General features: G+C 40.5%; 1 protein-coding gene across 1 annotated transcript in view; it reads left to right on the top strand.

The window, feature by feature from the left end:
• LMBR1 (limb development membrane protein 1) overlaps positions 1–21003 on the top strand; it is a 1668467-nt gene that overhangs the window by 1100769 nt on the left and 546695 nt on the right. The window contains exon 10 of the mRNA XM_044065580.1: positions 16190–16270. Within this exon, the coding sequence (XP_043921515.1) occupies positions 16190–16270 (81 nt within the window). The remainder of the gene's footprint in view (positions 1–16189; positions 16271–21003) is intronic.

Genomic DNA, 21003 nt, shown 5'->3' with positions numbered 1-21003 from the left:
GAAATCAGAAATTAATGTACTACAAAATTAGCTATTCCATATTCAGATGTTCTTCGTGTTTCACTGTTGCAGTCATTACATTTGGATAATCTGTTTGCAGGTTGCCCTCAGTCTACCTGATTAACAAAGTCTTAGGTCCTGTGTTGGTTGCTGTCCCTTCTTCCATGACGTCAGGTCGTCAAGGTTATAAAATATGCAGCCGACGCCATTACATCAGTCTTTCTTGCCATGCGGTGCCCGAAGCAGAAGCAGTTTGCATGTGCCGGTTGGCCGACTCCTGAAATTGTCGTTTTCCAGTTTCAGAACCGAAGTCTTCAACTTAAAGCTAAGTACCCTGTTGGGGAAACTTTTTCTTGCTCCTTACCGATGTCAGTAAAAGTTAATAATTGCATTACTTGTGGAAAGCGAATACCTCATAAAGATTTTCATTCGTATTGTATTCCTTGCCTAGGCCCTGACCACGGCGTATCTTGCTGTCAGTTTTGTGCTTTATTTAATCAGCGCACTATCCTTCGTCAGTATATTTTTGCCTCTAAATATTTCGGTTCTCAGTTTAATTATCCAGAAATGTCAGTGAGGCGCTTTCGCAGCCCCTGATACCCACTACTTCTGTTTCACAGGCCTCTACTGAGACCATTCGGAGTCCGGTATGCCGCGAGATACTTCAACTATGGAACCCGCAGATGTCTCTACCTTGGATGGGTCCGAAGCTGCTGTGCAGGCACCGGCTTCTGAGGGTGTATTCAGGCCTATGGACTTGCAAATTAAATCGATGCCTCCTTCATTACTAAGGCCTAAATCTCGATCCATGTCTAAAAAACCGGTGCCCAGGCCACATGCTCAGGCCCCTATGTCTAAAAAACAAATGATAAAAATGGCTGAAGATCTAATAACTTTAATCAGGGGTAGTCAACCCCCCTCTAAGAGGCCTAGGGCTGAGCTTGATTATAAATCTTCTGATCAGGATTCTGTTTCTTCTGACTCTTCTAATGACCTGGATTTGTCTTTACCTACTTATGAGGATGCTGATGCAGAGGATTCTATTCTCTCTGCTTCCCCTCCTGAGGATTTTTCCTTTGGGGAAATCTTACATACTTTAAGGGAGCATTTTCACTGGGAAAGCCAGGAATTTTCTGATTCAAAAAGAGGCTTAGGGATTTCCTTCTTCTACCTCAGCATAGGCCTTTGGCTGTTCCTCCTGTACTGGACATTGTTGATAATGTTTTCTCGGAATCCAATTTGGCCCCTGATTCCCTGCCTCCTGCTCCTAGTAAACCTGCCAAGATACTACAGGGTTCCTGAGTCCCACAAGTTCCTTTTCAAAAATTCTACTGCAGATCCAGAGACTATTTCTCAGGGGCCCAAGGGCATTAAGGCTTCTACTGCTAAAAATCCTACCCCTTCTGATAGAGACTCCAGGGCGCTGGATAGATGGGGTAAAAAGTTTTATACTTCAGCAACCTTGGCAATCAGAGATTTAAACTGCCAATTTCATATGTTAAAATAGCAGCAACATGTCATTGGACTGCTTAAACAGAAAATGATGTTGATTCCTGACTGTGTAGAAAATAAAGATTTACAGGACTTCATGCATTCTGCTGAACAAGTTGGAAAACATACTTTCAATGTGGTTTTGATTCTTTAGAGGCCTCTTGCAGGGCTGCTGTTACTGGGTCTGTGCTTAGAATGTATGCTTGGCTTAAGGAGCAATCTTTGCCTGATCATGTTAAAGCTAAATTGTTGGATGCTCCTTTAAATCAGGACCGCCTGTTTGGCAACAAGGCTGAAGAAGTTCTTAAAAAGATGGAAGAGAAAGCTAAATCTATGCAAACTATTAACGATTTTTTACAAGTGCAACCTCCTAGATTTAGTAGGCACTGCTAAGAATTGGTCCTTTCCTGCCCCTTCCAGGTCTTCTCAAGCCAAACCCAGATACAGCAAAAAACCCAGGTTTCAGTCCCAGGGGACTCTCAGAACTAAGCAGTGGGGGGCCTCCACTTCCGAATCTGGGAATAACAAGACACTCCCCTATGGTAAACAGTCTCAGTGACTTCCTTTTAAAATTTCCAAGCACTTATCTTCTGACCACCCCTTTGGGGGGAAAGATTGATCTTCATGCAAAGAACTGGGAACTCATAACCCAGGACAAATGGGTTTTAAATATTGTGTCCCAGGGATACAGCTTTCATTTCCACATGTTGCCAACACCAACTGGGTGGCCGGACCTGCCCCCAAATCAGTGGGCAGAGGCTCAAAAACAAGTACTTTCTCTCTTAAGCATGGGGGCTATTCAACTGGTACCAGAAGAGGAAAAGGGACAAGGTTTCTACTCCAGACTTTTCCTGGTACCCAGAAAAGACAAATCATGACAATCCAATCCTGGACCTGTCTACTCTAAACACCTTTCTGGAGATTCCAAAATTCAAGATGCGGACTCTTCACCAGTTACTTCCTATGCTAGGCAAAGACGCCTGATTGGCAATGCTAGATTTAAAAGAAGCATACCTGCACATCCCAATCAGGGAATCTTGCAGAAGATACCTACGCTTCAAAGCAGGCTACACGCATTATCAGTTCTCTGCACTGCCCTTTGGCTTGTCTACTGTACCCAGGGTATTCACAAAGTGCCTGGCTCCAGTTGTTGCATTTTGCAGGCAAAGAAGTATTCAAATTTACCCATACCTGGACGATTGTCTAATTCAGGCAGAAAGCCAGGACATACTTTTGAATCCTCTGGTGTTTGTAAAAATGGTACTAACTTGTCTGGGGTACACCATAAACGAAAAGAAATCACAACTGTTACCCTGTCAACAAATTACATTCCTGGGAGCAAGCTTGAATACAACTTCCCAGATGGCTTACCTCACGCCAGAAAAGCAAATTCATTTGATAACCTATTTCAAACAAGTGGCCACAAAAACCCTGCTATCTGCACTACAAATACTGCAAGCCTTGGGGTTCATGGCCTCCTGCATTCTTCTAATTCCATATGCAAGACTGCATATGAGGAAGCTACAGTGGTATCTAAAAAGCCTATGGAGTCAACATTCTCACAGTCTAAAAACAATGATTCATATCATATCTTGCCTACGCCTAGAGTTCCTCTGGTGGGCAGAGGCCTGCCACCAAAACAAGGGACTACCATTCACACTACCCCCTGCCACCCAAACCCTAACAACAGATGCATCAGACTATGCATGGGGGCCTCACCTGGCAGGGAAGTGCATTCAGGACAAATGGAACCCAAGTCAAACGCACCTACATATCAATCAAAAATAAATGTTAGCTGTACAGAACGCTGTGACAGCCTTCAAGGACGATATTCTTCCAGGACAACTAATGGTAAAGACAGACAACACCACGTTTATGTGGTACATAAACAAGCAGGGGGTGCACATTACTATCCCCTCTGCAGACTAGCCATGGCATTGTGGAACACAGCCTTGAGCTACCAAGTGCACCTACAAGCTCAATTCCTGCCAGGAAAATTAAATACACTGGCAGACGGACTAAGCAGAAACCTCATGGACCCACACGAGTGGAAACTGTAATCAAGGATTTTCAACATGTTGACAAGTGAATGGGGAGCCCAGACATAGACCTATTTGCCTCCCCCCAGAACTACCAATTGGACAAGGTTTGCACAAGGACTCCCCACAAACAAGCCTGGAAAGTGGATGCTCTGTCCTTCAGCTGGAAAAATCTATCAGTCTATGCCTTCCCCTCACTGCCTCTGCTCTCCAAAGTTCTACTAAAAGTCAAACAGGGCAAGCCAAGGATGATTTTGATTGCTCCAGACTGGACATGCCAACACTGGTACCCCCTCCTGCGCAGTGTGTCACAGTTAACTCCATGGCACCTGCCTCAGACCCCTTCCCTGCTGTCTCAGCAGGAGAACCAGATTTTGCACCCTCAGCTTCCAACTTTGAACCTTGCAGCCTGGTTAATTTCTTAAACTCACCCTTAACATCCCTCAGCAAACCTGTGATGGATGTCATCTTAGAGGCAAGGAGGCCTAGTACTAGAAAATCTTATGCTGAAAAATGGAAAAGATTCTGTGCCTGGAGCCAATCTCAAGGGATGAGCACATCAGCACCCAATTTACCTCAGATTTTGCAATACTTAACTGAGATGCTTCACAAGGGCCTGTCTTTTTCCTCCATTAAAATCCACGCCTTAGCCATTTCAGCTCATTATAATACATAACCTCCTTTCTTCTCTCATCCTCTACTCAAGCAGTACCTCAGAGGGGCCAAAAATTTGAGACCACCCAGTAGAGCTCCAACCCCTGCCTGGGACCTTAACTTTGTATTGGAAAAACTCACTCTGCCTCCTTTCGAGCCAGCTGCTACTGCAGACTTAAACTTTCATTCTTGGAAAACAGCTTTCCTTTTAGCAATCACTTCAGCTAGAAGGATATCTGAATTATAGGCCCTTATGGCAGTGGAGCCTTTCATCATCTTTCATGCGGACAGGATGTCACTCAGGACCAATCCATTCTTCATGCCCAAGGTGGTATCCACTGTGGCTCTTAATCAGTCCATTCATTTGCCAACCTTCTTTCCCAGTCCACAGAACAAAGGGGAACGGATTGTGCATCCCTTGGATGTGCGCAGACAACTTAGATTCTACTTGGACAGGACTAAACCTCAACTGCTGGTAGCATTTGCTGCAGGGGCAGAGGGGAAGGCTATTTCAAAACAAACCATTTCTAAATGGATAAGCCATTGCATTCATTTCTGCTATAAGCACCATGGAAAACCTATCCCCCAGGGGATCAGATCTCACTCCACCAGGGCTGCATGTACTTCTGCAGCCTTTCTCAGAGGTGTTCCTACCAGGGACATCCTAGAAGCTGCTACCTGGAGTTCTGTACATACTTTCACCAAGCATTATCATTTGCCAATTTTCTCTAAATCCAGAGCTGGCCTCGCCACTGCTGTCTTGCAGGGCCTTATAGCTGGCCCTAATGCTATATAAACTCCTCCTCCCAACCATAGCTTTGGGAATCTACCCAAATGTAATGACTGCAACAGTGAAACATGAAGAACATAGTACAGTTGTGTATACTTACCATAAATGTAGATGTTCGAGTGTATTCACTGTTGCAGTCCTGATTACCCTCCCTCCAGCCCCCTAACTTCTTCTGGCTATACCTCTACTTTCCTTTACTATGCTTAAAAGCCTTTTTGGTGTATTTGCTTTTTTGTTGGAGGTATACCTTTGTGTTTTTATGTTTATTTGCTCCCCATTAGGGGGGCACCTGACATATGGGGCAAGATCGGCTGCATGTTTTATACCCCTGACGACCTGATGTCATGGAAGAAGGGACAGCAACCGATGCAGGACCCAAGACTTTGTTAACCAGGCCGACTGAGGGCAACCTGCAAGCAAGATTACCCAAATGTAATGACTGCAACAATGAACACACTCGAACATCTACATTTATGGTAAGTGTACACAACTGTACTTTCCTCCTTGCAGCAACAAATCAGTAGTCTTTGGAGGAGGCCTGTGGTGATCAACAATAGTTAATTTCTTCATCTCGATAGCTAGCTGAGTCAGTGTAATTGTCCCACTTTTATGATGACTCTTTCAGTTGCCAGAATTAGCTGAACCAAAGGAACTTTTTCTACTTCATATTTTTTCCATTTTTGCATGCAGGCCCTGGACTGCAGCCACTGAATTGGTATCATCTGCCATGAAGTTGCCACCTTTCTAAGCTTCTTTGGTGAATACAGTGGCCTACCAACTTATTTTATATCCAAATTTGCCATAAATGCAATTAAAGCAATCATTAGCTAAAGTTTTTGTCACTGAGCAATTACTTTTAATTACTTGAAATAAATGAATTTAATGAGCAAATTGGGAGACATTTGGCTTTTGCGGCACAGTCACTCATAGCTCTCCAGCCAATCAGTAACAAAGTAAGTACGTTGTTCAGCTGATCCTTTTCAATCATGAACCAGGCCAGAGGCACAGAAATACACTAAACATCCTATCTATAAGTTGCCCAAAACTTGAGGTTATCTTTGAATAAATCTTTGTTAAAATATAAAATGTAAAATAGCTGTTCTTAGTTAAATCAAGCATAGTCTTTTTTCAGAAGAAAAAGAGTTTGAATGCTATACAGAAATTGTTGTATTTTCAGTAAAACATGCAGCAGACTTGTAAAGTAATTTATTTATTATTTATTTACATTTGTTTACCAGGTAATGCCCACTGGACAAAAAGTCCTTTTTCAGTGGAGACCTTGGGAGAAAAGCTCCAATGAACATAGTTATACAGCATATTTAGAAGCATAAAAAGGTTACAACTTGCAAAGAGATTCAGGTATTGTAAATGAGACAGTAAAAACATAGTGAATAGCATAAAGCATAGTAAATTGGAGAAAATGAACTTAACAAGTCAGTAAAAACATAAATACAATATAAACAGTTAACAATTTACAATATTTTTTTTTGTGCAGTCAATTGTGTAAGTGGGTGCCTTCCACAAATATTATGAGTGCTGCGGCCAGAGTAGTAGGGGAATGGGGGGTATAGCTTAGTCTGGAGCAGAGCATGGACATAGCCAGTGGGATAGATAGGAATTATTGTCATAGTTCTTGCTTAAAGTTTCATGTATGAGCAATAGAGAGAATTTGTTGAGGGAGTGAGTTCCAGACTTTAGCAGTCTTCTGGCAGTACAAGGAGTCACCATGAGAGTTGTGAGATTTACTTACTTTAAGTAGGACTTTGTTTGCTGACCTAAGAGAGTTAAGGTTTTTGTAGGGTTGGACAAGGTTAGTTAGGGCTGGGCAGTGATCAGGTTTATACATCACTGTGTGGGCGATTAATAATTGGTTTAGCATGAGTAAGTTTGTGAGTGTTAACCAATTTAGTTGTTTGAGGGCAGTACAATAATGTGTTTTTTGGGGTAGGTTATTTGCAAATTTGGCTATCTTGTTATAGCAAGATTCAAGATTGTTTATTTCTGTTTTATGGAGGTTTGTGAATATTTGACAACAATACAGAAGTGAGGATAGTAAGTGGGTTCTTGCTGTAGCCAGTATAGCATGGTCTGAAAGATAGGCTTTTGCTCTGTAGAGTGTACTTAGTTTAATATAGACTTTATTAATAGTCAGTGCGATGTGTTTGCCAAATTTCAGTGCATTATCTATGGTAACCCCAAGAAGTTTAGTGTGTTCAGCAGGTTCTATTTTAGTGCCATTGGAAGAAAAAATAGAGAGGGGATGACTATTGGCTAGTGAGGAAGGATTTGAGAAGACCATAAGCTTAGGAAGTAATCAATTATTTGTTTGTGGACACACTTTTTTAGGATTTTTGCTAAGGGTGAGAGTATGGCTATAGGTCTGTAATTAGATATGTCTTTAGAGGGGCCTCCTTTATGCAGTGGAATGATATGCAATATTTTTCATATGGTAGGTACATATTGTTCAGTAATAGATCAGTTAATTAGGCTTGATATGGGGCAGGTAATTTCAGAAACTCACCTGGTAATTGATCAGCGCAAGGGTACATGGCTTTACTTTAGATAATAAGCTTTGTGTATAGCTTGTTTGAATGGGTTCTCATTTAAATTGGGTTTGTGCTGGACTGGATGGTATGAGAATAGATAGGGGTGGGGGTAGAAGAGTTGTGTAATAGGGAGGTTATTGATTTAATAACTTTCTTGGGTGGCATAAGCTATGGTACCTTGCTGGCTAGGCTTACATAGGCCCTTCGGCCGATAGCCTAGTACCTACCTATGAAAATAAAGTGGGAATTAAACTGGGGTGCAATAGGGTCTATAGTATTATTGGTAGTAGGGACTGGGGTAGTGGGTTTCCCAGGTTATAGAAGGAGGTTTACTGATTACCAAATCTTTGTGGATGTGTTTGATATTTTAGTTGGCAAGTTGGCTCGTGTGGCCGAGGTGCTAAGAGATTTTATGCTTTCTACTTTGGATTAAAAATGTTCAGTGAACATAAGAACTAAATATCACTGGTTTCTTTTGCTACTGTGGTTATAAGGATATTCTGCTTTTGTGGTTTTATGTAAGTTTGAAAGTATGTTTATCTATTTTGATTTGTTTCTTAGCTTGGTTTCGAAGTTGTTAAAAGGTAATGAGATTAACATGACTTTTGTTAGAAAGATAGCGGGACCACGGTTTGTCTTACTTGTATTGTTTCTTTTGCTAACCATGGGTGTTTTTTGGTTTTAGAACAATTTATTCTGGGTGGGGCAAGTTTATTTAAGATTTGTAAGAAAATGTTATTAAAGTATTGGACTGCATTATCTAGTTGCAGGCTTTTTATGGGAGCCTGATTTTGTTGTTTTAAGAGAGTCTGGAAGATAGATAGTGAGAATTGTTTTTTATTCCGGATGTAGTGGTAAGTGATATTACCACAGTTATTTGAGTTTTTCCTTATTAGGTATACTGGGTAGTGATCACTTAAAGTTTCAGGTAGACAACCAGACTCATAGTTGATGTTAGTTTTATTTGTTAGAATCCAATCAAGGGTGGAATGCCTGTTTGTTTGCTTGGCTATGTGTGTAGGGTGTTCTATATTTTGATGGAAGTTGTATAGGTTTATACATTTTGTTGGTGTATTTGAGGAACATGTGAGCTAGTCCAGGTTAAAGTCACCTAGTATTACTGTTTCATGGTTAAAGTTAGTGGAAGCCCATTCAAGCATATTTTCAATGTTTTGTAGATTGTTTGCAGAAGGAAGGTAGATAGCTATGATAACTATTGATTTGTGTTGGTTTATATCGAGCCTGGCAATTAAGATTTCAGAGTTAGGGAGGTTTGGTGGGTTAGAGTTAAGTTGAACTACTTTGAGGTTTTCTTTGTAGAGGGATGGGTATGCCCCCACCATGCTTGGCTAATCTGACCTTTCTAATGATGCTATGCCCATCAAGGAGTATTTCTTCAGATTTAATATGGGGTTTAAGCCAAGTTTAGGTTACAGTAGCTATGTCTGGGGAATATAGTGTCATGACTGCATTCACCCAGGTCTGGAAATCTCCCAAGAAGACATTCAGTCAGCTAGCAGGGATTTGAATAGCACAGAGAAGGAGGAGGTACAAAGATTGGTAGAAGAAACAAGAGAAACAAATGGGTCTATATCACCGTATCAAAAAGTAAAATGTCGAACGCTCACAATAGCAAAAGTGACGAAATGTCGAGGGTCCATTTTTGAGATCGCTGTACAGTGAAGATTGGGATATTTGCCCTTTCCTCACTGTAGTGCAATCTCGGATTTGGATATATATTTAGCGGGGGGTGTGGGGGGTGCAGCTTCTCAAAATAACAAGTTCGACTTTCGCCATTTTCGCTCTTGTGAGCATTCGACATTTTGTGTCTATGATACGGCGGTATAGACGCGAAAAAAATGCTTAATTGTATGCTTTGGAAAGTCAGCCATCCCAGTCAATTACCGTGTTGATAATATGCCCCTAAGAATCGACCCAGTGGTCAGGGATCTGGGTATGCAGGTAGACAGTAGGCTTACCTTCGACCAGATGTCCACAGTGGTGATGAAATCCTTTTATGTTGCACAACTTATAAATAAGGGCATGGCATCTAGATTTAAAGAGGTCATTATCCCTCTGTCCTCCGCCCTTATCAGACCAATTATAGAGTACAACGCTCCTTTTGGTATGTACCTGACTAGGTATATGCAGCAACTAGAGTGACTTCCGAGGTGTAACAAGCCTGTCTTATGCAGAGCACCTTAAACCCCTTTCCCTCTACTCAGTCTCCTATAGATTGCTGAGGGGTGATCTATGCCCGTCTTGCAAGGCATCCACAAACCCTATGCCCGTCTTGCAAGGCATCCACAAACCCTACACTTCTTAATCTCCTATATATTCGTAAGTCAAAGAGTACCAGAAGTACATGGTCTAGGAAACTAAATTTTGTCTGTGATTTGAACAGAACATGTAGGAGAGACAAATATGTATCCCAGAGATTGCTCCTTCTATGGAACAGGCTTCTCATCCATGTGAAGCTGAGTTAGTCTATTACCCAGTTTAAGTCCAACCTAAATCAGTGGCTGGAGAATAGGAATTTTACACCGGGCCTGGCACCCATGCCCCTTATGGACAGAGGTAGCTTATGAATGCCTGGCTGTCAATGTCCTATTCGGATGCAAGATATCATTATTCTTTCGCTAAAACTTGGCTAGGCTTAGAAAGGACTCGCAGGTTATTAGCCAATTAACAGTCTATGAATCCATAAGAGCTTGTGTTTGGGTTTCCTACAACTACTACATTCATTTAAAATATGGAGAGAAGTAGAATATGGCAAATCTTTCACTTACCATTTACTAATAGAACTATAATAGCTGTAAGCAGTGTTTTTCAGAATTTCAGTTGTGTGTTAAACACTCTACTGTATTATGTATTTTTCCCTGAACAGGTACTTATTTGCTGCGTTTAATCTGACAGTGAATTGCTTCATTTTGCTTGTCTCAAGTGAAGAGTTCTGTTAGTTAATTTCAACAGCTTGGGTGGTGATTTACGTTTTGCACTGCCTTCCAGCCATCAGACTCTCTGTCTCTGTCAACTGATGCATTTGTTACCCATTACCAGAGTGAAAGCTGGCCAAAAGGGGTTGTCTCTAATGCAGCCATCATGGTGGTTTGGGTCTTCAACTTTAAGCCTATCACCTACAAATTGCCTGTTTGCATCCAGTGAGGTGGTGTGTAATGAGCCTTTGCTATGCATGCCATGCCTTCATGTGACATAAGCAGCTGACCTTGCCCTCCTTTGTAGACGATCATCTCCATGTGATCCCTGGGCTCCACTGGGGATTCTGTTATGGAGAGTGTGCTGGAGAGTACACATTAGCACCCCATAGTGGTAACCAGGCATAAGCCTTGTCATTCCTGTCTACTCCTATGCTTACTGTTTGAGGCCCACAAGCTGAGTTGAACTCTGGCCACCTGGTTTATAGTCAGGGCTTTATCTCTCTATGCCAATGCAGATGCATGATTTATTTATTTGTCTGTAACATAAAAGGATAATCTTTGAATTTGGTGACTTGTTAACTGTTGGTATCTGCCTTACCAAGAAAAACTGCTTAAACTGTAGGTACTAAGCAAGTCTGCTGTAGTTTTAAGAGTGGACAGTAATTGTTTTCTGGGTGGCTTACATTGTTCCAGCTGTTGGCAGTAAGATATTATAGACTCAGGAAATGGGACCCTGGCACTAGAAGGATATCCTTAGTCCCTCTAAGGAAACATTGTGTGTGTAGGCAAAATTATCTTTAAAAGATCTCAGTTACTATTGATAAGACAGCAGTTAAAAGCACTGGTCTGAGGGGAAGGAGGATGAAATCCTGAGAAGCCTGTACATCTGTATTTGATCATTGCAAAGTTTTATTTGCTGTGGCAAATGTTGATCGTATTCTGAAACAGTTGGGAGCATTTGTTCTACACTAAGGCCAGATAGGTTTTGCATATCCAATAATCATCAGTATAAATCATGGGACCATCTCCTCTGTCCATCCAATATTAATTAGTGACAGCATTATGGAGTTTAAATCCCATGCAGAGACATACCAGTTTATTTGCAGCAGTGTGGATGTATTGTAAATTGGACTGAAATAGTTGGCAGAACATTTTTATGACCAAAAAGTGTGTTCCATTGCAGCCCTAAGGTAAATTTGCAGCAGCATACATTACACAGCAGTTATGAGTATTTAGTAAAAAGGCATCCCAAAGACATGCTGTAGGTGGATTGGACACTCTAAATTGGCCCTAGGCGTGAGAGTGTGTGTGTGTGTGTGTATGTGTGTGTGTGTGTGTGTGTGTGTGCCTTCTGTGGAAGGTTGGGCGCCGGGCTGGCAACTCGACACAGTAAAACTCTTCTGCCACTCATGAGCGGACAGGTGATCCACTGTGGCAACCCCTAACCGGGAAAAGCCGAAAGAAAAAAAATTTAGTAAAAAGGCAAAATGAGTTTTGATGAATTTGCGAAAATGTCAGCGACACAATTGTATAGATAGTGTAGGACTCCTGCATACTGGTCTGAGCAAAGATGAATTAATAAGCTGCCTTGAGTTCAGTAGAAGTCCAAATTACTGATCCTTGAGAGAGCCTTGTAGGGGCTGTAGGTTTGTTGCTTGCAGCAAAAGGGACACCCGTATATCCCTAGATGATCTCGTATTGAAGTATTTAGATTAATATGGGAGATGACATGCGAGGACCCTGAAGCAACATTGAGAATCAGCATGAAACTACATAGTGGGAAAGTAAGCATCTGTGCGATTTGGCCTTGGTGCAGGAAAAGGAGAGAGGAGTCAGATGAAAGAAGCAGCTTCAGAATGAGGAGGTGCTCAGCCTTTGTCAAATCCACATGAGTAGTAGCAGTGAAAACACAGCCCTAAAAGCTAGGTCAGCACTAAATTTTCTTGGTATAAGACAGCCTGGTTGCTTCAGGGATAATTGCAGCCCAAGTCGTCGGGACTTGGTTAGCAGCCAGGACGGTAGCTGTCCCTGGATGTGATGGAGGAGGCTCCCAGCCAGGCATGCCTGCTGCTCCATTTCCAAGGGACAAAAGTACTGAGCTTGAAATGCAGAAACTGGTGTTGGGGGGGGGGGGGGTACATTGTAGCTGCTTGAACTGGTGACAACTTCTTATCCTGCAAGTGAAGGAGTGCAAATGCATAGACGTAGGTGAAGTGTTGGTAGTTTCTGTGTTGATGCAGCTGCACATATCATCACCACTTGAGGGCCTAAAGCCATACTACAAAATCCTTTCATTGCCAGGATGCTTGTAAAAGCACAAACACACAGATCTATCTGTGGATAATGCCTCAGTGTATGTTTTTGCTCCAGTGGAACTGCAGAATGGTCCTCTTTGCAGGAAATGATTGGGCCTGTTTTCCATTGAGAGGACTTGATGGTTGTCAGGCATAGAAGAGCAAAAGACAAGGAGAAAACATTTCAGTAGAGAGAGAGATATTACTTTGATAAATTTATTCAAGGCACATTAGTAATCAGCATCAAATTCGCCACCGCAATTAGGAAAGATTTAACTTCCCAGGCATAGCTCTGCATGTATTAAGTTGTCTGAATCTAATTATCCTGACTGCTAAGTTATGAATTTTCTTGCTTGAATCTTTTATGCTTGCACCTGAAGCTTATAGGAAAAATGTTTAGATAACTTTGTGGGAAAACCAGAAAGTGTCCGTGATTCCTTTGCAGAATTAAGCAGTTTAATAGGAGGGTGGTTATATGCCAAGTTCGTACTTTTTAAATGTTGGGAGGTAATTATAAGGGGCCAAGCGCTTTGTATCTTACCTGAGGATATGACATTCTCGTTGACGGCCTGGGACTGTAACTCAGCTGAAGTGTGTAATCTCTGTCCAGCTAACACCACAAAACTGCACAGGAAGGGGTTTACTATGCACTAAATATGGATGTAAGGAGTCTTTAGGTGGCTGGCTAAGCCATCACAGCAGGTTGCACAGGCAAAGTGGGGTAGTCATTAGTTCAAGTACTCAACCATGGTTGTAGGCTTGAAAGTTTTCATTGCAACAAAGTAGGTAATGTACAGTTGAAATGTCCTCAAAGATGGGGTAGGGAACAAAATCCATGTGAGGAGGCTAACAGAGCATGTACCATGGTAATGATACGTTGTCTTGAACTGCTGTTGCTCCATGTTATCCCAAAGGCCTGTACACAGTCTTACAAGAGGGTAAGAAAACCATTGGTAAGTGGAATTCTGCATCAGATACAACTGTAGTAAACCTTACAGTTGTTAGAAAGCATCATTACTTGCTAGGGCAGTCCATGTGAGGACAACATCTTTTTGGGTTCCATTAGCCACAGTTCACTTGCATTGGGAATCAGGACACGGCAGCAAGCAGGCAGCAAGCAGCGTTGATGGTGTCTTTGAAGACATTTTAATAAGAAAGGATATTGATGATGATGTAACATGTGCACATGTAGTCACAATCAGTCATGAAGACAAGTGTGTGAGTAGAGCAAATAGGGGTGACCTAACAATCCCACACCTCCACCTGAGATTTGTAATGTCGCTGCTTCAGGGCTAAGTGCTACATAACAGCAGCAAGCCTGAATTAACCACTGTTATCAAGTGATACTAAACTTTTCTCAAAAGGGACACTGGAGAGATCACAAAACATAAGATGAGGCTGTCAAATCTCGCTTTATAGAATATGCCCATGAGAAGGTTCTGGATATTCTGAGACCCAGTATTCTGCTTGAGCTGTTAAAACAGCTGTTGGAACCCTAAGACAGCTTTTTTGTTGTAACAACAGCTGGTGGACCCGAGTCTGATTTTTTTCAATGACTTCTCTGAGGAAGTCAATTGACAAAAGCAGTCATCTTTTAGTAACACTACATATACAGCTGAAACTCTGATTTTTGTTTAGGTAATGGATTGCTATGACCTTTGATTGCTTTCCTGACGAGATGGGTCCACTTTGTTGAAGGATGAATAATGGCCAGCAAGCGTCAGAGATAAAAAAAAAAAAAAAAAAATCATTGCATAAGCTTCTTATAATCATATATAATTTTACCCTACTCACAGGACTAATCTCCACTGCATGGAAAGCTATTCACCACTATTATCTTATCAAACACACGCACACACACACACACACACACACACACACACACACACACACACACACACACACACATACACACACACACACTCCCAACCATATCACTGTAAATCAGTACCGGACAATCATTTTTTCTTTGGGCTACATGGGCTCCTCTCTGCTAGGCTGAAGGTTGCAGACTATCAGAAAATACTCTGCCTCCCTTCTTAGTCTCACTTCCATCTCAAAAGAATTATACAAAACTTCAATATGATATGAAAGTGGTTTTACTGTTGTTTTTAAACACAGAAACCCATCTACAAATATTGTCAGACAGAAGCAAAAAACTTGCATCATGCTTCATGTAAGCAGTTCAAATAATTATGGTAGCCAAGAATCGTAGCAAAGTGGTTTATCCTGCTTACTGTTAAAACCATAACGCTTGTCCCCCATGGTATCCACTCTGTCTCTAGTTTTAGTAGTACTGCTTGTAATGTATATGGGGATTCCCTTAACCTACACACCCCTTTTGTGTTTGCACAGTAGTTTAATGGGGGCAAGTGTTTTAATAGTATTTCTTCTGTTCTAACACAACGTCTTATATTTTCTGTATGCAATTCAGTGCCTGATAAAACTTATATGCTTGAAAGCCACCCAAGAAGCTTTCCACTATTTAAAGACAAGATGTAATTCTTAGGTAATTCACCTATGTAAGCTTATTTGTTAGTGAGGATTAGTGTAGCTTTACTCATTTGGAAGTAGTAGGCATGTAGTGTACTTTGCTACACTGGTCAGATGATCTCCTAGTGCTTTGAGACCCATCTGGCAGGATATCTGATTAAATTATTAATTTATTGACAGATTTTGCTAAGCTCTGTCAAAAGCCTTGCAGACCAGATGCACAGTATTGGCAGTCTTCAAATTTAGTAGCTTAGCTCGATATATTCATTACTCACTACGATGAGGGCTGGTTGGGGGGTGGTGGTGGAGTGTGTTAGAAAGCCCAAGCTGTGATGATGATGAGCCAAACTGATAGCTCGTTGTGGAAGAGGAATGTACAGACAGTTGGTATTTATTGGGCCAAGTAAGTTTGGAAAAGCTGAAGTGGTTTTAAAAAAAAGGTGGAGATTGAGAAGTTAATACCTAGAATGTTAATGGAAAGTTTAGAGTTTAGAGCTAAAGATGCATCTAGTATTAGCCATTCTGCTTACTATGGCTGCTGACAGTATTGTCTGCAAAAGTGAATGGGAGGTTCAAAGGAAAAAGTATAAGAAAATGAGGCTGGAAGTGATAGGCCAAAAGAGGTTGTCAGTAAAATAGCAAAACAGTAAGGATTCTCAGCATTGCAACGAAGGACATGCATTTCCCAGTTAGAGGTTATAAAGGTTTTAAGGGGAGCTGCCATGATAGATGTACCTATATGTGCCATCTACCTTAGAATAACTATACAAAGATGTCCTTTTTATTGAATATGTACATATTTAGAATGCTTATATATTCTGTTATATCTGTGATCCTGTACTATTTGATTGTAGTGGTATTTAAGGATTAGAACCTTTTTTTAAATAAGATTATATTATGTGTGAATTGAATTATTATCCTTATTATGATTTTTCTTCATTAGGGATGGCATCCAGTGCAAATTGTAATGCAGTAGAACTGGGAGAAGAACTGGATAATGTACGAGTCATGAAAATGAAACTGGGTAAGCATGTCTGTGTTTATTTGGCAATAAATATCTTGTCTGTGATGTACTTAACTGACCTTTTACTCTTCTCACTTAATGCATAATCTGAAGGACTGCTTTTTCTTCCAGTGTGAACATTAATTTTGTGCAAAAGCTTTGTGAGTAGTGTTGTTGCCACACTGTCTGGCAGCACAGTGCTGTTAACTTCATAATTTATGGCTTTGAACAGTTATGCTTTGTAGAGAGAGAGCTTCAGGAAATTTCAAAAGTGTTCACCTCTGTTCCATTTGCAGTAGTCATTTCCACCTTTGATACTAGCTGTATATGGTTCTCCTGTTCGATTCTCGACTGGAATGACTTCTGTGTGGAGTCTGCATGTCCTCCCCACATTTGAGTGGCCTCCGAAAGACATGTGTGAATGGGTGTGCCTTCGCTGAAGGTTGGGCGTCGGGCTGTCAACTCGGCACCATAAAAATCTACTGCCAGTCATTAGCGGACCGGAGTTCCGCTGTGGCGACCCCTAACCGGGAAAAGACAAACAATACTAGCTTTGTGTGACATCCTGAACAGAAGCCATGCATGTCACTGCATTAAATATTATGGAGTGGCTGTAATGGAATCCAACACAGAGCAGAGCCCATTTACAAAATGGGAAGGTACAAATTTGATCTAATCCTTTGTGTTTCCCACAGAAGAGGAGGAGGAGTTATCATGGCTGCTTGCTCTGGAGTTGGCAGCTAGACTACAACAGATGGCATTTCACTTAGGAATTTTCAGTTTATGCACAGCAGGACCAAACTAGCATTTTTGTTCACAACTTTAAATTCCTTTAGAATCATTTTTTATTAACAGCTTAGAGCAGCCCGTGGTTGTCTTAAATATTGTCTTCAGTTGGTTGTACTGCTTAACCCCTTAACTGCTGAACATTTTCAGACAATCTTTCCCCAGATTTCTAACCGTTTTTGCTCTCTGTTTTTAAAAGTTTGTCTCCAAATTGATTTTCATGAAATGTTATTAGTATAATTATGTGTAAAACACCTTTAAACTGGGTGTCTACCCCCAAAGACAGAGCAGAGGAAAGAACATCCACAGGAGCAGCTGCATCTGGAATTTCAATGAAAAAAATACGAGTTTAGTGATAATTTTGAATACCTCAACATAAGCAAATAATAAAAAAATCACTTTCAAACAGACGCGCATACTTCTGTTAGGTGTGAAATCACATTGACATATGATATGTTTTCTGATAGCTTTTATTTATTTTACTCCAAGGAGACCTGAAAGCTACACATTTTTCAACTATTTTATTATAAAAGTTTTATCCTGTCATAGGGAGTAGCTGTGAAAATGACCTATAAATTACTGATGTGCATCTTGTTTTTTTAGAATCTTCAAGGTGTGGTTAGTATAATCTGTTATTTGTGAGAAGCAAATAGTTTTGTCAGTGGTGCTGTTATTTTGTGCCCTTTCATTGTAAAGAATTGAACAACGTCAAACAGTGGCTTTACACTAACTTAGAAGTCAGTGAAAATTCAGGTGACCTCAGAGCTGGTATATTTACAGTCATGCAGGGTGGAATGCAGGGGGACTTGCCCTCCTGCAGAAATTCTTGGCATGTATATTTTCATTTAGGTTGACATTTTAGTAAATGCCAACTTTATTTTATTCAAAAACAACAGGACACAGGATAGGCTCTAGGTTATGAAACTTTCATCAGGCACAAGTGCTTTCACATCTGCTTCTTCAGGTACATAAAAACAAACTGAAACTAGTCATACTTTTAAACATTGCTGAATGTATCACATGACAGCAGTTCATCACATAACTATATACATTCCATTACTATAAAATATTAAAGCTGTATAGTAACCACAAAACAACTAAACGTTCAAAGAAAATCCTAAATTGTATATTTTCTTTTTATGTACTTTGTGCAATATAAACACACATTATTAAAATACATATTCTTAAAAACAGCTACTTTACCTATGTGGAGGTCTGGCTTTTAACTTTGGTCTCAGTGGTATTTGTTCATTGAGACCATGTCCCATATCAGCTCTGAATAAAACTATCCATCTAGCTTCCAATTCCTCTGTTTTATTGCATGTGTCCCCCCCATCCCAAACTCACAAAACTCCTAGCAATGGCCACAAACTTAAATATGTAGTCTATTAGTATTCATAACATGATTGGCCAGGGCATTACTTCTGCTTTGTTTACCTATGTGATAAATGTGTTCTCTAATCCTCTTCTTAAGCGTGTGGTCTGTTTTCCCAATATAAAATTTCTTACATATTACGCAGTGGGCAAGATGCACTATGTGCTGCGTATCACATGTAGCTTGTACTTTAAATTTATATAGCCCGTCCTGTTCTGGATGCAAAAAATCATTGCTTATATCTGTATACCCACAATATGAACATTTGCCACAAGGCTTAGTTCCCATTCCACCCATAGGTATTTTCTTTTCTCTATATACACATAAATGTCTTTTCAAAGACTTTTGATATCTGAACTCAAATTTAGGTTCATTCTCTCTCCATTTTGTGACTGCCTTATCAGTGGTCAGTATCCCCCAGTGTTGATGTGTAATGTTAATATAAGACCTGACATCACTAGAAAAGCTTAATGGCACTTTTAACTTTTATTGCATGTCGCCACTGGTCTCTTTTTCCTCAGACCATCTATCCGAATAATGAGGTCTAGCCTTAGTATGTCACAAGTTAACTACTTCTTGTACCTGTTTCTGTATATCTCTCTCTCCATAACCTCTGGCCAGTAATTCATTCCTCGTATTATTCAACTGTTGATGGAAATCTGCATCCCTCACGTTCAGGCTTGATGCTCTGAAAACCTGATTCCTAATGACATTGTCAAACACATAGGTAGGGTGCATACTTCCTCTATTTAAAAGATGGTTAACATGACATTCCTTGCTGTACAGGCATGTATATATGCTCCCTTTTTCAATATTTACTTGAACATCCAAAAAGTTTATTCTCTCATGTGAAACAACAGATGTAAACCTTAAAAAAGTAGTGGTTGCATTCAAGTACGTAAGAAATTCCAAGAACTCCTCTTCTGCACCAGCCCATAAATTGAAAAGATCATCTACAAATCTACGAAAAACCAAAACATTGTTTTGATATGGGCCACTCAATAAATACTCATGTTCCCATACAACCATGACTGCATTGCGTAGCTATTGGCACAAGATGTGCCCGTAGCTACGCCATTACGCTACCAGTATAGGTCATCATCAAACAGAAAAACATTATTTTCTAAAACAATGCTCAGTAAATTCGTAATTAATATAATTTTAATTTCAGAGAAATCAGACATTTCCATAAACCTAGTTAAAAATTCCAACCCAATCATATTAGGTATAACTGTAAAAAGAGAGACCACATAGTGTTGCCATAAGAAAACCTTTAGTAGGGGTTGTCATTGTTGAAAATGTGAAGATCTCTCAAAAACTGTTGCGTATCTCTTAACACATGCTCTCTGCTATTTAAAAGTGGTCTCAAACTCTTTTCAATAAAAATGGGTGCCGGTTCAGTGCACCAGTTTCTACCAGTTACTGTAGGCCTCATGGGTGGGTCAGTAGTGCTCTTATGTAGTTTAGACAAACCTTGAATAATGGGTGTAGTGGGTGAAGTAACCGTAAAATAATATAATAGATTATTGTCTATCATACCATTCGAAAACATTTCTTTTAATTGCTTATGCACTTTTTCTGTGAACAACTTAACCCTGGCAGATGGCAATTTCTCATGAAAAACATCTTCCTTCAGCATGTGTCACATAATGGAATCATATTTACTTTTATCCATAATGATTATAGGCCCTCCCTTGTCGGCAGGCCTAATTACTATTGTGTCATTCTTTTGTAAGCCTAAACTTTATGCACCAGAAGAAGCAGATGTGAAAGTGCTTGTGCCTGATTAAAGTTTTATAACCTGGAGCCTATACTGTGTCCTCCTGTTGTTTTTGGATACTTTGCTGTAGCTTTGCTGTGGACACAAGGACCTGCAAATTATTGTTTTTTATTGTTCTTGCTGAACTTTATTTTATTGATGTCTTGGATTGCAATATTTATTAACTGGAATTAATCATAATTTGTAATGTCAGTAGAGGACTCATCCTTGTGAAGTAAGAAGGTGCCTTTTCCATAATACTTCCGTTTATGTGAAAAGTAATAGGTATGGAAAGTAAGTTTGCTGCAGGAGTAAAAGATGTAGAAGGTGAATTTGATGACAGTCTCATGAGTTTGGAAAGAATACCATCTGAACTGATTGACTCGCTATATCTTAACATTTATGTGTAGCTTCCCAATCACATGGATACTTCTTTTAATCTGAGGTTTTCAGGCACTTGGTAATCTTGCAAGGACTACTGGCATGCATAGACTTCACAGCCAGGGATGTTTTTAGAGTCAGATTGCTAGGGTGGTCAGTAAGTGATTGTGCCTTTGTATAGAACATTGGATAGACTCCATTGGAGTATTGTGTGCAGTTGTAGAGGTCATTCGGCGAAACAGTAGACATAGGACAGCGCAGTACATTGCCGCCTCACAGCAAGAGGTTCTCTGCTTCGATTCTCGGCTGGAGTGCATTCTGTGCAGAGTCTGCCTCCCTGTGTTTGTGTGGGTTTCCTCTGGGTACTCCGGTTTCCTCCCATATCATAAAGACATGTCTGGAGCATTTCGCCCCAGGCTTCCGCTGAAAATTGGCTTTGTTCCAAGTTGGACT

This window comes from Protopterus annectens, chromosome 3.part0 (assembly GCF_019279795.1).
Source record: "Protopterus annectens isolate FY-2018-M chromosome 3.part0, PAN1.0, whole genome shotgun sequence".
NCBI lineage: Eukaryota > Metazoa > Chordata > Ceratodontiformes > Protopteridae > Protopterus > Protopterus annectens.
This window is presented reverse-complemented; position numbering and strand designations above follow the sequence as displayed.